This window comes from Corvus cornix, chromosome 3 (assembly GCF_000738735.6).
Source record: "Corvus cornix cornix isolate S_Up_H32 chromosome 3, ASM73873v5, whole genome shotgun sequence".
In the NCBI taxonomy this organism is placed as follows: domain Eukaryota; kingdom Metazoa; phylum Chordata; class Aves; order Passeriformes; family Corvidae; genus Corvus; species Corvus cornix.
The window spans coordinates 45,007,770-45,024,630 of NC_047056.1; the positions used below are offsets into that span (position 1 = coordinate 45,007,770).

Genomic DNA, 16,861 nt, shown 5'->3' on the forward strand with positions numbered 1-16,861 from the left:
TCTATCAGACTGAAATAATTCAGGATAATACATATGTATGTAAACAAATGTGTTGAATGTGTGTATTTGAAGCTAATTTTAGTCAGGTGTGTTCTCCTGCTCTAGTTATTAGAATTTAAGGTCCATGAAAAACAAGTTGTGCTTCTGTTTTCCTTAGCAGGCACAGAATGGATTAAATTTCCAATTCAAGTAAAACCAAATTACTCCTGTGAGCAAGTAGCCTTTCTTGGGCTACTGTTAGGGGCACAGACAAGCAGACATGGCTTTTGACATAAATATTAGTTTTGAACACTTATAGATACTATAGAGATACTATAGCAGACAGAAATTGATTTGAGTTGGAGGGAGTGAAAGGCAGAGTTAACCTTGATATGAGATATGTGTACGAAATAGGATACAGGTCCCCAGTGCTTCATTAGGCTGGATCCACTTCTCAATTTCAATACTGAGTGTAAGCAAATAAATCCTTCTGAACTTGTGGAGTGTATCCCCTTTTGCACCCTGCAAAAGTTATGCTACTGCTTTAGTGATGTTCATTATGGACTCACTGTCAGTGCCAAACTAGAAATTTACTTTGCATTTTCTGGAGGTGGAACAAGTTGCCTTAACTCACCAGTATTCAAGACTGTGGTGACTGGTACTTCCTCAATTGTCTTTATCCATATTATCACATGCACATGTGAAACTTGTTATCATAGCATCTTGTTTTCTGGCTTTGAACCACTATCAAAAGTAAGTTATCATTGCACTCACATAAAAAGGACATGTGGGCTTTCTTGGAAGTGTAGGACAACTCAGATCTCAAAGACACCATTTTTCCCACAAAGCATGTCCTTCATTGTGCCTGTGTCAAAAATATTTGTACAAAGTGGGCATACCCTATTCTTTTTTTGGCATTTTCTGCAGTTGATTGATAATTAATTAGGGGTATCTCCTTTTTCTGCCCCTTGGTTGCAATTCTACTTGTCAGAGGCTTGTAAAATTAAGTGGCCTGAGTAAATTATCAGGTAAGAATTTTTTTCCCCATAGATATACACTTTGCCATCACAGATCTGGGAATTATGGAGAAGATGCTTTTGGCAGTCTTCACAAGGAGGCTAAGTGGGCATAGCACATAAACTGCATTCTCTTTCCTGGAGTTAGTGTTTCCAAAATAGACCTGTGACAGCAATAGACAATTAATGGTGCATTAAGAGAACATTCACCTGTGGCACTGCAAATTCTTTGACTTCCTGCCCTGCATCCCCTCTTCTGGGGTCTCTCATCTAAGCATGTTAGCAAACTTTATTTTGTAATAACAAACTTGGAAAGGAGGAATTTTTATTTATTTATCTTTTCAATTTGTAGAGTTACTTAGGGTAAATAAATTCTAAAAAGAAATGTCTAGCTTTGTAGACACTTTTTTGTATCCTTCCTAGTATTCAGCTTGATGCCTTCAGTCCTGCCTTGTTTCTCTGGGCAATCTGATACTCTGAAATGTTCTGTACAGCTCAGCAGAAAAAGGAATTTGCTTTGTCTAAGTCATTTAATAGCTTTTAAATCCCAATGGATTACAAATTTCCAGGGTGCTATATGCTGGCTGTATCTTGATCTCCAGGACTTGAACATGCTTTGAATTGTTTCTCAATAACTATGAATAGAATTGTTAGTTAAAGCCAAAGCAGCGAGAACAAGTGGTATCACAATAAGAGTAGAGGGATGAGGGCTAAATTAAATGTGGATTGAGGAAACTGTTAAAATTTGCAAGTTAAGTTGTGCAGTAGCCTTCGTGCAGTCACTAATGAATTGCATCACTGAAACATAGCTAACACTTCCCCAAGTATCATTTGTATAACCGTGTTTAGTCCTAGGAAAAGGAAGCTAGTTTGGAAGGCACCAGGCTATGGGGCTGCATGCTGCAAAGTACTGCAGTGGCATTTGCATGAGGCTGTCGGAAGGGGACAGATAGCACCATGGCATGGCCTGGGGCACTGATAAAACAGAAAACTCTGAGCAACTGGAGTTTAAATAAAAGATGTAACTCTGTTATTCTAGATATAGAGGATAATCGAAACTATCTAGGTACAGATAATCTAAATAAAGTCTCCAATCACATTAGAGTGCTTCAGCAGAACTTGTTATTTCATGAATGGAGGCCCCTGTGGTAGTCCAAGTTTATCCTTCAGAATGCTACAAATGTCATACAACTGGAAAGAATCTTAAATAACCTACAAATACAAAAAAGCAGATAATAAAAACACTGTCTGTCATCAAACTATATATTGAAAGCAGCTTGACTCAGCAGTAGCAGCATCTTTTCCTTGTATATATCACAGGGACATTGGCTGCTTAGTGTCTGCAAAATGAATGAGATGAGAAAACCATTTGCTTGAATGTCTCAAGCAAATTCAGTGCCATAAAAACATAAATTTTCAAGAGAAACTATTTAAATTATTTGACAACTTTGTGATCTTTGGATAAAACTTACGTTTTGTGTCTGTAAGTGCAGCAACAAGTAAGTTAATTTATATATATAGATATATATATATATATATATTTATATGAGCTAAGAAGTGCCAGGATCCATTTCTTCTTAAGAAAACTTCTTAAGAAACTGAGGAGTAGCCTTCTTCACAGTAGGCATCAGATTTGTATTTTAAGACTTTTCAACTGGTGAAAACTTAATTAAATGAAAAATGAGAAAACTCATTTACTTGAGTGGTACAAGGTGACCATTTACCATAACTATTTAAAAGAAGAGATGGAAATGGCTGAGGTTTTTTTCCAACTTCATCTCTGAGTTTAGTATGGTGTGCTTGGAACAGTTCTATAAACTGCAATAGCATCTGCAAATAAGCACATGTCCATCACTTAAGCTTAATTAATGAAAGGCTCATTTATTTACAGGTTCAGATTTCTAATATTTATTGCCAAATTGCCATCCAAGGTTCTTGTGCATTTACCCTTGAGTGCTTTCAGCTTTTTTTCCTGTTTTGGCATAGTATTATTCCTTCCAAGATGCTTGTAATAATTTTTAGTGTTTGCAAATGACTTAATGTGGTGCTAAGCCTTTTTAGATACATACTACCAGAACAAGACACTGCTTGAGGCAGACAAATTATTCTTATAAACTAGATCCTAACCGTATGGTGATCCAAACCAAATGCCATCCTAACACTCCATCATGTCATGCCCTGAGGGTGGAGGTGCCTAGAGTCTGTGCTGTGAGGATAGGCATGGTCTGGTTTCATGAACTCAGAAAAGCTAGTTACCTTAAAAGGAGAAACATTTTACCTTCCTGAATGACTGCTTTTCAAGCTAAGATCCCTCAAATACATCTAAAATAGATGCATTTGCAGATATGCTTCAGCATATCCCCATCTGCACACAGAAGTTAGGTCTCTACCTGCAATTCATCCTCTGCAGGTCAGCAGGACTCCTGCCTGGAAACACTTCCAGTATTTTCTTCTCTCTGCTCCTTTTTCTGGCTGCCTCGAATCAGGGATTTCACTGCACAGGTCTGCCATATCCATAGCACTTCTTGCTTCCTTTCAATTCCATAGGAGAAGATGATAAAACTAAAATTTAGGAAGCTGCTCCTTGTCAGTGTAGGAGCACTGAGAAAAGAGCCCAGTAAGGTGCCCATCAATTCTTGACATAAACTGAGTCAAACTAAACAGTAGTCAAAATGTTATTCTTTAACAAAAAGTTGCTTTTTGAAGATTAGACCATTTGGGAAAATTCAGTCCATGTTTTCTTAAGGTATCAAATCTGTCTAGAATTTACAGAATTCAGTTCCAGGGAAGATTTTTGTCTTAATCTACTGGCCTTCATTATTCTGTTTCTGAGAGATCAGAAATGAAATAGTCTAAAGAAACAGGCAAGAAGAAAGAAGGCCAAAGGGAATTTCTTATTTACAAATGGGATATATTGTTTTTTTTAAACTATTTGAATTAAATGTTTTTAATTTGGAAATTTGGAAATTTGATCTAGTAAAAGAAGGAGAATTCCAAATATCTGACAATTTCAAGTAGCTGAAGTCTAACTTACTTTGTTCAGTAACAATGGGTTTTTTTTATAACTAAACACCTGCTAAAATACCTAGTAAATACAATCTTGCTTTATATATCTTAACAGATGCTGAAAAGCAAGGACAATTTGTCAGAAGGCTGAGGGAAGTAATGAATATTTAAAACCAGACCAATTTAACTGCTATGTTTTATAGTAGCCCATGTTTTGACTTCATTCATACGGAAGGTAACATGTATATGACCTCTGCAATGGAATTAGTTCTGCTTTTCACCTCTGCAAGTAAAAGCAGACTTGGTTATTCTCTATGGACAGGAAAATATTCATGGTTGCTTTTGTGATAATTTTTTCCCCGCAAACCTAAGGATATGCATTTGTGTCCAAGTTTTGCCTTTATGTGTAGAATTCTTGTCTGGAGATGCATTTGCAAGCAGAATCTAGCACAAAATTGCTTCACTTCAAGAAATTCTTTTCATCTTCATGAGCATCTGGGATAAGAATTTTGTACTTGTCAACATGTATAGAATAAATGGGAGCTGGACATCCAAATCTCAGATGCAGTGTTTACTCAGATGGCTGAGCAGTTGTTTGGAAAACGCCCTTGATGTTGTTGATAATTTCTTTTTTTAAATGCTGTTACAGACGTTTACAGCCTGGTGCAATTCCCACCTCAGGAAAGCAGGCACACAGATTGAGAACATCGAGGAGGACTTCAGAAATGGCCTCAAACTGATGCTCCTCTTGGAAGTTATCTCAGGTTAGCTAAAATAAAATTTTCTAGGTATTTACAGCACAGTAACTGAAACATTCTTAAAGGAAAAAAAATTGTTAATGATTCAAAACAGTGAACACAAATTCAAAGTAGACTGAAAACTGAGAGATGAAACACACTGTAAAGCAAAAAGGAGGGGAAAAGAAGCTCTGCTTTTTCCTTGTCTCCAAAATTTTCTGGTTTGTGCTTGTGTTCCAGGATATCACAGTGTATCAGGGCATCATTGACATCACAGTGTTGTTGGGTAAACCAAAAAACATCAAGGACCTTGTCTTAGCCCCTAACAATTAAAACATCTTTACACTTAGGTTACAAATTCATTTTGTTCTGCTTTTAGCATAAATGTTTTGCTTTGCTTTTAATGACCTTATTGGATGGACCAACACTTTCAAAAGTGAGTGCCTAAAGTGAATCTACATCAATATTTAGTCACAAATAAAAGGTCTCATTTTTCAAAAGAGTGGAACATCCAAAAACTTCTTTTGCTAACTGTTGTAAACTCACTGTGTCACTTTTGTTATGCATTATTCAGAGGGCAGTCTCGAGGTAAGATCAGAATGCCCCTTAATGGGAAGGGAATAGCTCAAGCCATTCCTACAAACATACAAGACAGTTTAGATTTTTGCTGGAGATTTCAGTGTGGTAAGAAATTCTTCAAATGATCATTCCTCATGAAATGGAGAATCTTTGTAGAAAAGACTGTTCTTTGTGATCATTTGAAAAGATAAGTTTGTTCAAACACATCAGCCCCATGCTCTGAAATGAGCTGCTCTGGTGTGCTGATGAGGCTGTTAAAAGCCATTCTTCTTGGTCAGGTGTACAAGGATACTGTGGCTGATCAGCTGGATAGAATCCAGCCTCTCTTTACAGTCGGGCAGATAAGGATGATGAGCTCTGAGAACATTCTGCCTTCTTAATATTCAGCTATTGTAACAGACAGTAGCAATGAACCACAAGTGGAGTAGCAGGAAGTACACATATCTTCCAGATGTTTAGGACAAACAAAAATGTTACTCTGGTTTTACTTCTATATCAGAAAGATCAAAGTCAGATGCTTCAACATTTGAATTTTCTTTACAGGATTTTGTTCAGACCCCTTTGGCATTCTTTCAGAAAAATACCAATTAAAATAATTGCTAACATTTAGGTAGCATTAGGCCACATCCACTCTTGATTTCTAATCACTTGTATGTCTGTAGCAAGGTGTATGTAACAATAAACACATTAAATTTGTTCTTCTGCAGGGGAAAGGCTACCAAAACCAGACAGAGGGAAGATGCGCTTCCATAAGATTGCTAATGTCAACAAAGCTCTGGATTATATCGCCAGCAAAGGAGTGAAACTTGTGTCAATTGGCGCAGAAGGTATGTGACAGAGCTTCAGTCCCCTTTACTGAGGTCACATTACAGAGCAGTCTGATGGAGACCCTTGGCCACGTTATTTGCATTGTTCTCTCCTTATGGGTGCCTCAAAAATCCCTTAATGTTGATTGCTGGACTGTATCTGTGAAAGGACAAGAGGTGGAAATTTCTGGACACCTGGAGAAGGATAGGGGTATAAATAAGCACTAAGCTTAGTCTATCTCCAAGGTTAAATTGAATTGCCTGTTTCAGTGGGTGTTCAGATAATGATTTTTTTTCTTACAGAACATTGTGTTTTTCCTACACAATATTAAAAATAAGGAGCTCCTTTAGAAACCGAGTTGGATTCTAAGGTGTGCTTCATACAGTCTGGCATCTTTAGGAGATATTATTCAGACAAGACAAAGGCTGACATCACTATGGAATGGCTGGAACCTATTCCTATTTTATTATGAGATTTTCTGCAGCTGTGTTTCTAAAATTCAGATGTAGATTTAAGGGAGTGATCAAAAGAAACTGTGGTAGCTGGGGAGAGTAGCTAAGTACAAACATGTGGTTGTCTAGCTACATTCTGATAGATGTAAGCTGAGCTAAAGAAGGCAGGGTCTCACTGCAAGTGAACCTATGCCTCCCTAGGAGATTCAATTAATTGTTTAAAAATGACAAAGGTATGTTTAGAACTTGTTGCTCCTTAAAGATATTTGCATAATGGTTTGCATAGCCATTATCATACCAACAATGATGTGGCTAGCATGATATCCAACTATTTTTGATTCCACAGCCTCAATGATGTGCTTCTTTTCCCCCACTCTAACGTGTCCTTAGAGCAAAATTTTGGCTGTAACCTTACTATGATGATGATAAGCACTCCTACATTCCACTGCCATTTTTAGGCCTTTTTAGATTGATTTATGATCCTCTTCTTCCTGTTTCCAGATTTCTACAGGCTTATATGTATCCTTATTCTGGCTTCCAAGCCTTGATCCCAGGGAGCTTACTGTAATTGTGGATGGAACAGGAGATTCTGTGGAGATAATGGAGATTTGGTTTTACTATGGTTTGGCCTAGTCCACTTGGTTCCTCAAATATTGTTCACCAAATGTGTTCAGTTTCTAGATCTAGAACTCAAAATTCCCAAGACATGTGCTCCATGGGCAAAGCGTTTGTTTGAACTCACTCTTTATTTATTTGAGACTGAATTGGGTGGATCACCTGAGTCCAAATACATAGCATGTTATGTGTCTTTAGGCACATAACAGAGACTTTTTTGGGGAATATATCGTCAGTGGGGAGAAATGGGTGATTCCCACAGGCACTTCAGATTTCGTATGAGCTCTACTGCATTTCAGAGGTGCCTGGCTCCCTCCATCAGTTGTGCAGGCTGCTGGGGCACCTGGGCCCTTTGCTCAATTAAATGAAGTGCGATGGAAAAATATTCTGCTACCTTAAACCTCTGCAGTTAAGGTTCTTCTGAGAGTGACATGGCATTGAATGGACAGCAGAGGGTACTGAAGAGACAACTTATATGTGGGAATGAAAATTAAGAATACAGATGCCTGTTGGTGAAGAAATGCTGAAGAAATTACAAAGCATGGAGTGCATGAAAGGTAGTTCCTGACGTGTTGTGCAGGAGATTCTGAGGCTTCCTAACCAAAAACAGAGTGTAGCAAAAGGAGTATCTTGAGGGACAGAGTGGTCATTCTCTCTGATCCCAGTTTGCACAAGGCTGGAGTATTTAAACCAAGATACATCAGCTCATATCTGCTCCTGAAAGGAGCAAGCCAGCCCTCTCACCCCCACCTCCCTTATTTTACCCCATTTATTGCTGGTCACTGCTGGCAGGGCACTCAGGCTGGGGAACACCACTCGAGCACTTTCTGTAGCACCTGAAGGCAAAGCATCTGGGATAGCCTGATTAATTGAAAACATTTAAACTAACCCTGCTGTTCCCCGTGGCAGCAGCTGGCATGGGTTCAGATGCTCTGTGATTTAGGTGCTCAGTGATAATTCCCTTTGGGAAGGTGTCACGAAAAAAGGGCAGTAATATCTTCCATCTTTTCAGACACTTGCTGCAAGTTGACTGTCCATGCATCCAGTATTTATTCTTGCATGTAGCAGCAGGCCATACCTAGTAAGCCAAGAGATGAAGGTGATAGTTTTAGCTATTATTCCCTGTTTCTGGAATTCTCAATCTGTAAAATTGATGTATTAAAAGCAAAAATGAATTAATTATCATTTAAAAAAAATTAAATTCTTGGATGGAAGCATGGGAGAAAAATTCACAGCTCCTGTCATAGCTTAGGTGCAGAGAGGAACCTGTCATTGTAAGCCATTACACTATGTTGAGTATGGCCTGATGCCCACATTAGATTACATCCATGTGGGCAGGAGCAGATAGATTCATGTGCCTTCCCCTCCCACTCTAAACAGGCTGAGCACAAAGCCAGCTCTGGCACAGATGTGCTTAGTGCCCTGTTAAGTTTACTGCATCCCCTCTTCTAAATTTGTTATCTAAGGCACAGGGTGGTGCTGATGCAGCAGTGCAGTATCGCATCTGACTGGGTATGGTTTCACAGTGTGGGACCTCTGGCACCAGTGTGTGTTTACAGAGTCTCCGTGCCCCCTGGAACTGCATTCTTGCTCCCACACTTCACAGCCCTGCCCTCTCACTGGGGCTGACAACTGTTGCTGTAGCTCTGCTGGAGACTGGATCAGCAATCTGATCTGTTTTTAAAACGCGCTCCACTTTTGTTTTCTTTTGTTGCATTTTTCAGTGTTGTTGACTGGGCAGTCATTATAGTAGGTTGGAGTGAATGCCAGCAAGGAGGCAGAGCACAGTCTCCTTAAGTTTGTTTTGTTATCAAAGCCCACAGCCCCTTAACTCTGCCCCTGTGTGTGAGCATGGGGCACGTGGGCTTGCCTGCACCCATCTGTTTGGGCATTCTCTGAGTTACATGGATGCTTAGAATACTTTTTAATTTCCAAAGCATATAAGTTTTGTATCTAAATCTGCAGAGGATCATGTTCCATTATCTGACATACTGAATGGTGAACAGCACGTAGGCCCAAGGGGAACAACTGACATTTAAAATGGGGGCTCAAAATGGTGATTCCTGTGGGACATCAGTACAAAAATAAAATTAGTATTTTTAAGGGTCCAGGGATATTCTTTAAAGTCATCATTATTGTTCTGAGCCTGACTTCTCTGGGCTGTCTGTGGAGTGGAGAGAGCTGATCACTTTTAATTGTGATGCTGAGCAGGAGACAAATTTACCTACTCTGATCTGTCTTGTTGAAGAATCTCTCCACTGGTCATGAAATGAGACTAGAGAGTCAAGAAGCTAAAAGAAAAAAACCGTGAAAGTAGTCCTTATGAGCCATTCACAGTCCAGGACTTAGACATTTTCCCTTAAGTTTTAAAAAAGTGCAGTAACTCCATTTGCAAGGTACTTGCATCTTGAATGAAATCAACTAGATATCGAGAACCACAAAGGACAAGTATCCTGTTAATTGGAAACACTTCTGTATTGCTTTTCTGGGAAGTGGGGAAAATGTTAAAGACCAAATGATCTGTGAATCTGCTACAAGAAGGTTAGAATTTAAAAAAAAACAAAAAAAAAAAAAACCAAAGCAGAATTTAAAAAATGGGACTAAAACCTTTGAGGACTTGCTTTGCTTAACTTTTTCCCTAGACAGTTTTTATTGTTTCCCCTTCATTTTCTCTTCTCTCCTTTTCTGCCCTCATCCCCAGAAAGCTGTAGCTTTGTGTATGTGAGGGGTAGGAGCTATATTCCTGCCAGAGCAAACAGGCAGTGTGAAAAAATTAATGAAGTCTTCTATTGACCTGTAGAGGAAAATTATAGGAATGAATCAATACCTTTTTGTCACTGATACTTTTCAATATTTTAGCAACTTTGTTTTTCTTCCTTGTCCTTTATAGGAGTCTTTTTTGTTGTTGTTGTTTTATGCTAGCAGTAGATAATGAGAAACCAAAGCTGGCAAATCACTTGAAAATCCTCCTGAGGCACAACACAGAAATTTCCCTCTCTTGCTCTTTCATTCTGTATGTGTGTACATATGGATATGTAAATCAAAACAACGATGTAGTGATTATGCAAATCTATGAATTGATTGCCTGGCAATCAGGAATACCTCCTGAGTATTTAAATACATTTATTTTATGTTTGAAGAAATTTGTCTTTACTGTATATACATATCAGACGTCTGATCAAAATAGTGAAGTTCTTGACCCAGGAGGAGGGAAGAAAGAGAAAAACTACATGCTCTCATTTCCATTTGGTCTTTTTTTGTCTGTAAGGGTTTCGTTTTGAGATTTGAGGTCTTTCAGGGCCAATAATGTAGGATGCATGGAAGGTAGGAAGAGTGGTGTAAGAAATCTGGAAAATTAGTGCAGGATCCAAAGGGGAAAGTGGAAAATTAGCCATATATATAAACTTGAATTATCACACTAACAAAATAAGTATAGGATCGTGATGGGTTACATATTTCCTATCACATTTGTTAATTCCATAGGTTCAAATGACAGCTTGTGTCATGTCCTACTGCAATTTAACATGTGTCTCAAGTCTCAGAGACAGCAGCTGCTTTGTTCTGTGAAAGTTGCCCCTGGATTCAGGCAATTTTAAGTAGCAGAGTGACTGTATTTTCTGCTGGCACTTCTGTTGGCATTTGATGTTAAATTGAGGAAATTCCTCCTGCTGCAAGTTCTTCCTGCTGTTTGCCCAGAACACCAGTGGGCCCCCAGGCAGACACAGCTGCTCCACTTTTTGAGAAAGGCTGGAGGTGACTTTTAAGTAGGGGAGCAGCTGGTGCCTTCCCTGCTCCACTGCTCTTCTGGTGTGAGGTGACTGGAAAGTCAGTCTGTAGTTCCCATCTCTGACTGTCCCATCTCCTCCCTTCCCAATGCTGTACCCTCCTTATAGTCTCAGTATGTTTTTCTGAGCCTGTTCACTTACTTTTCAGAATGATTTAACATTACCACCGCATTTAAGTGATCTGGCTGTATATTTTTTGGTGTTGAGAAATTTAAGTGGTATCACTTAATTACAATGTGGGAGCAGTGGATTCTGACCCGGCTTGTGGCAGGGATTCCCATGTTCACTATGTTACAGGTAGTCTCAAGCAGTCTTGGAACAAATTGAAACCCCAGAGGTAAAAAAACCCCATTTATATTAAAGATACACAAATGTGTGCATGCTTCAGAGCTGTGAGGCATTACAACCTCGTGGCCGTGGCTCTGAACAGCTTGGCAGGAAGCTGCGTAGCTCAGTGTCAGGAGGTGCTGTGTCTCCTGAGCTGTTCTTCATGACTTGTCTATGCTGGCACTATAGGTAAATTCTGAAACATATCTAAATAGTGTAGAGGAAATTCTGAGTACCATTTTATTAAAAAACTGAGCTGTCAATGTCCTGTAGTTTCTTAAAAGTTGGGTTAAGACCGTATGTTTTTTAGTTCTGTGTTTGAAAACTGTTAATATTGATACTGTTCAAACTTTCAATATTACCCTTCCTGCTCTCTCTAAAACATCATCCCGAAAGGTAAAGATTTGAAACTGTTACAACTACTTGGAGAGAAGCCTTTTAGCATGGAAGGACTGAAGTGACCTTTACCTCAGTAACTTTCAGTCCTTCTGACAGAGTAGCACAAGCATGAGTTTGTTGAAAAATGAACCCAGGTGAACTCTGTGTGAATAAAGAATTATAGTAGAAGTATAATTAATTTACTAGTTACATTGTATTATTTATAGAAATACATGATAAAAATGAGATGAAATTGAAAAAACCTTTTAAATACTACTACTACATCTATTTTTCACCTTAGAAATCGTGGACGGCAATGTGAAAATGACGCTGGGTATGATCTGGACTATCATCCTTCGTTTTGCTATTCAGGACATTTCAGTGGAAGGTAAGAGTAATACAATTATGTTAAATAACTAAGAAATTTCTTTAAAGACAGTTTTATATGAATCGTGTACAAGTGAGAGGAGTGTTTTAAAAATAATTTTTTTCACAGCAAATGATACTGTAAGTTCTCCACCTGGTGACAAAATGAATTTCTGGAGGGAAAATTATTTACTCTCCTTATCTTGACAGAGACCTTGAGCCAGCTTTCTAAGTGTAGAAGTTCTGGTCATGTCTCTCAGCTACAGAGACAGAAACATGACTATATTTCTGAGCTTCTGAGCTGTACCCTTTGTGTTTGGTCCTATTTCCAACATGTTTGTAGTCCTGTCCATTTGTCATGTTCTTTGCAAATAAATATTATCTGATTATATCCCAGTTCTTTCTATCTATCACTTTTTCCCCTCACTGTTTCAGAATTTTTTTCTTAACTTTCCCTTGGTAACTGCCTCCAAAAAGCTTGTTGTTACAATATTTTTTAAATCAAGTCCAGACTTTGAAATTCTCGAATTCTGGAAACTAATCTCAATTTTCAACAAAAGTAGAATCATTTCAAGCTCTGCATGTTGTCCTGCCCACATAATTTGTGGGATATTAAATGTGGACCTAATGGTTTATTTAATAATTTCTGACCTTTACTTATGCAGTCAGATGCCCATAGGGTTTAGACAATAAAGGTATTTTTTGGTCACTTAAACTTCCCCATAAGCAAATGAACTGAGACTACAAGCATATTTCATGTAGGCACCAACACAATCTTCTATGTCTACTTGGATTATATTTTTATTGGGTATTTTTCTCCAATATACAGTCTGCTGTCCAACCAATATAACTCCTTCAACTTCTAACATCCCAGAACTTCTGTGCAGGCTGAGACTCAAATCTTAACTGACCTCTGTATTTTAATAAAGTCCCAGTAGTCCATTTATATGACCATCTTTTAGGATTAAATGTTGGTTTATACCATTCAGTTCCAGGTGGCCAACCACATTTAAAATGACAAGAAATTAATTACTTGGTTTATACCATTCAGTTTCAGGTGGCCAACCACATTTAAAATGACAAGAAATTAATTACTTGAGCACTTTTTGAATTTTTATTTTTTTTTACTCCCTTGTGTCTTTTACAGAGACCTCTGCCAAAGAAGGGCTGCTGCTGTGGTGTCAAAGGAAAACTGCTCCTTACAGAAATGTAAACATTCAGAACTTCCATCTTAGGTAAACTTCCATTATTTCAAGAGGTAGAAGCACTCTCAAAAATATTATGCCAAATTTTTCCCACAGTTGTGTAGGTATACATTTGACAGAATTTTACCCTTCACTGTTAACTAGACTTTTTTTTTTTTTCAAATTCTCCTGCTCTGTCTTCAGAGTGTTATTTTGGTTAGCCTTCAGCATTATTTGCTATGACTTCCAGAGTTACTATTTAAAAGAAAAAGATCCTGCTATATATGGAATGACCAGATTACATTTTTAGAGGTCCTTTGTATTATATGGGAATTCCCGAGTACTGCAGCATAGTGGCAGACAACTGCTTTCAAATGACAGCCACAGAGAAACTCTTCTGGCAAAAAGGCCAGTGTGTTGAGCGTGTGAATATCTCATTATGATGAATCAGTCTTTATTATTTTGCAATGTACATTACTATAAGGAGCATAAAATGCACTTAGTACATACACAACAGCAGCACTGTAAACACATTTGTTTACAGAATCAGGATCATAACCTAAGTTGGAAAATTTAGTGAAGCTCCAGCCTTGTGTTTCTGTGTTTTCATTAAGAGCTAGAATGGGAATTCCAAGCCATATACAGACTGCCTGGTTTGGGGCTTTCACTGGGCTAGTTCCTGAAGCTGTGCCACTGGCCTACCTCATTAAACTACATGATTTGCCATTTGCACTGTTTAACCATGTGGTCTTCCCTTCCCAGAGACCCTTCTAGTATTTAAAACAAGAGCTCTATATTAGTGTTTTGAATTAATTCTTAAGGTAGCACCTAAAGCACATTTAGTGACAGAGAAGATACAGGTCATTTATGCCTTCCAAGATAAGAAAAATTTGTTTGATTTATAGTCTTCTGTATTGTCTTTCAGAGATCTGAAATTTGGTGTTACTTTCCTAGAATATGCAAAGGTATATTTAGTAGAACTTTATATGGATCAATGGTATACTGTAAGTTACAGTGTCAGAATCTTAGTGTATATATGTACATATACTGGTCTGATACATGATATGGGGAAAACATCTTGAATGGAAGTACCTTGATTTATGTTTGGGTGGATTGGCTCTTATAGTACTACTTTGCTGGGGGCTGTCCAGATCATTTCAGTTTACACCTTTTGGGAAAAAAATAAATTGTTTGTTTGGTGCTCAGTTTGATTCGGTTTTACATTCTAGATGATTTTATATTATGCAGTGTGGGAATATTCCGCTTGGTTGTGTTACATTTTTTTGGAGATGGTTCTGTTATTTGAAGGACCTACCCAGACATCTCAGTAGTAGGGATTTTGACAGTCTTAACATGTTAGGGTCACACAATTACTACCCAGGACAAGACCTCAAACCCTCAGTCCCTGTGATTGCTTAAAGGGTTTACATATAGTATCTTTCAGAATAACTGCTTCTGGCTGAAAGGAACCTCTCATAATCTTTCCAAAAATATGTTATTTGTAGCTCCATTCATTTCCTGTTCTGGCCACAAAAGGTAGGAGGACTGAAGTCAGGATGAAGAGTAAGAGCTCAGATCAAAGCTGTCATATATGTGAAGTGTTTTAAATAAACTGAGCTGATTTATGATTTCTTACTTCTCTAAGCACATGGTTGTGCCAGTAAAATTCTCAGAAATAACAGAGGAAAAGCCAATTGCTTCATCAAATTCAAGTAATTGCAGGTTTGCTCTCCTTTGATTTTTTGAAATACGCTGTGAGTGTAATGGGAGATGATGCACTTTCATGGATGAATGTGTACTTGAGCTGTCCTAGAACACTGCATGAATTAAGCAGTTGAAATCAGGGACTGTTGCACGAAGTGTACATTTCCTAGAAAGTATATGGAGTCCTTAATTGTGTATGGACTGTAGAGTAAGATATGTACTGTAGTTAAAGGACTAGAGTAACAACAGCTCAGAGAGCATTGACAGGACCTAAATGTCAGCATTTGACAGAATTCCTGCTTTATTTTAAGCCTTGAGCAAGGATCAAACTGTAAAATGCCATGACTTTGTTAACTAATTTTTTTCCATTTTATTTTTTTGTTGTAAAGCTGGAAAGATGGCCTTGGATTATGTGCACTTATCCACAGACACCGACCTGATCTTATTGACTACTCCAAGCTAAATAAGGTCATCAGTCTGGGTGGTACAGCATGCTGTCCTGCAGTGATTTGGCTGGCTTCTGGTTTGCTTAGCATGTTTTCTAAAAGACAGGCTGAGGAGTGCATACTAATTCTGACTGACTTTCTAAAGTCCTTCCCAAAAAAATCTCAATGACACGAGGGAGAGGACCTTCTGACTGTCCTGTGTCCTCTCCTTCCCATTAATGACTTGAGCATTTAATTGCAAATAATCTAGTCCTCAGATGCTGGCGGTTGATGAAGTCTTTACACTGCCCAATATGGATGTTAAATACATTGGAATTAGCCATTTTCTGCTGATGGTAATGTCCATCCTGTTTTTATCTGGTGTAAATGACTGCAGATTGCAGACCAGTAAACAATGACATGACAATTAATCCTAAAATTCCTTAGAACAAACACTACCCTTGCTAATTAGGAATACACAGTAAGTTACTAGTCGTACCTATTCATAAAGTATTCCGTGATTTTCAGATTATAGTTCTATCTATACTTCAGACAAGTGGAAACAAAACCGATAATCTAACTTCCTTAGGTAGTACCTCATGGGGATTACAAAACTATTTTATTACCATGTGCTACTTATGGCAAAATGCATGTTTTCTAAATGATACTTTGGTTTGAGAGGGAGGAATGAGGAATGAGCAGTAATGTCAGAATTTCTTGGTATCGTTACTGAAGAAAAAAAATCTAGAAAGAAGTAGAATGTTGTTGTTTCACGTTAGGTCTCAATACACACATGCTGTTTTCTCCTCTTTGGAATGAATGCTTCTTGAGATCTCATGTAAACACCAGTGCAACAGAAATCTTAATCGTAGTTTTCATCTGTTGTGTGCAACTTTGCACTGATGAGAGAGACTGGTAAAACATCAACTGTATTTTTCCATTCCATGCCCTTTCATTGCAAATTAGTTTACTAGTGGAATCAACTGTTATTAGAAAGTCCTTGGTGAAGGAAAAGATAAATGAATGAACTGAAACTATTTTAAAACTTAGTCTGCATTTTATATATATGTTCAATTTATGCCAGGGTCCCTGAAGTGTGCAGTGATGAAAATTAAGTGAACTTGGTATTGAACATGTAAGATTTTAATTTAGGCAGCTGTTAAGAAAACTTCAGATCTGAACCAATGGGCAAAATATTAGCCATCAATACGAGCTTGTTCTTCAATTCTATATACAACCTTTCCTACAGATAAACAGAGTAATGGAATGACTAAGCTACCTGTCTCTGTGCACATGTGCTTATTATGCATGGCGGGAACAGAAGTGAGTTTGATTGAATTTGTGCTTTGAATAGTGGTACGTGGTACTAAAGAACATCACAGTATAACCATCCCATAGATGAGTGCTGAGAAAAGGGAACAGAACATAAGCAGGTCTCTTCAATGTTACTATTTCCCTCTTAGAGGTTTCCAAAATAACAACAGGTCAGGTTTCAAACTGA

The 16,861-nt window shown here is 38.0% G+C and overlaps 1 protein-coding gene across 9 annotated transcripts in view; it reads left to right on the forward strand.

Moving 5' to 3' along the window:
• ACTN2 (actinin alpha 2) overlaps positions 1-16,861 on the forward strand; it is a 68,860-nt gene that overhangs the window by 18,690 nt on the left and 33,309 nt on the right. For 6 of the 9 annotated variants that reach the window (XM_010391509.3, XM_010391508.3, XM_019281283.2 and 3 more), the window contains exons 2-6: positions 4,651-4,765; positions 6,025-6,144; positions 11,983-12,069; positions 13,195-13,282; positions 15,325-15,403. In XM_010391509.3, the coding sequence (XP_010389811.1) occupies positions 4,651-4,765; positions 6,025-6,144; positions 11,983-12,069; positions 13,195-13,282; positions 15,325-15,403 (489 nt within the window). The remainder of the gene's footprint in view (positions 1-4,650; positions 4,766-6,024; positions 6,145-11,982; positions 12,070-13,194; positions 13,283-15,324; positions 15,404-16,861) is intronic. The other 3 variants (XM_019281282.2, XM_019281281.2, XM_010391510.3) reach the window with 1 other exon arrangement.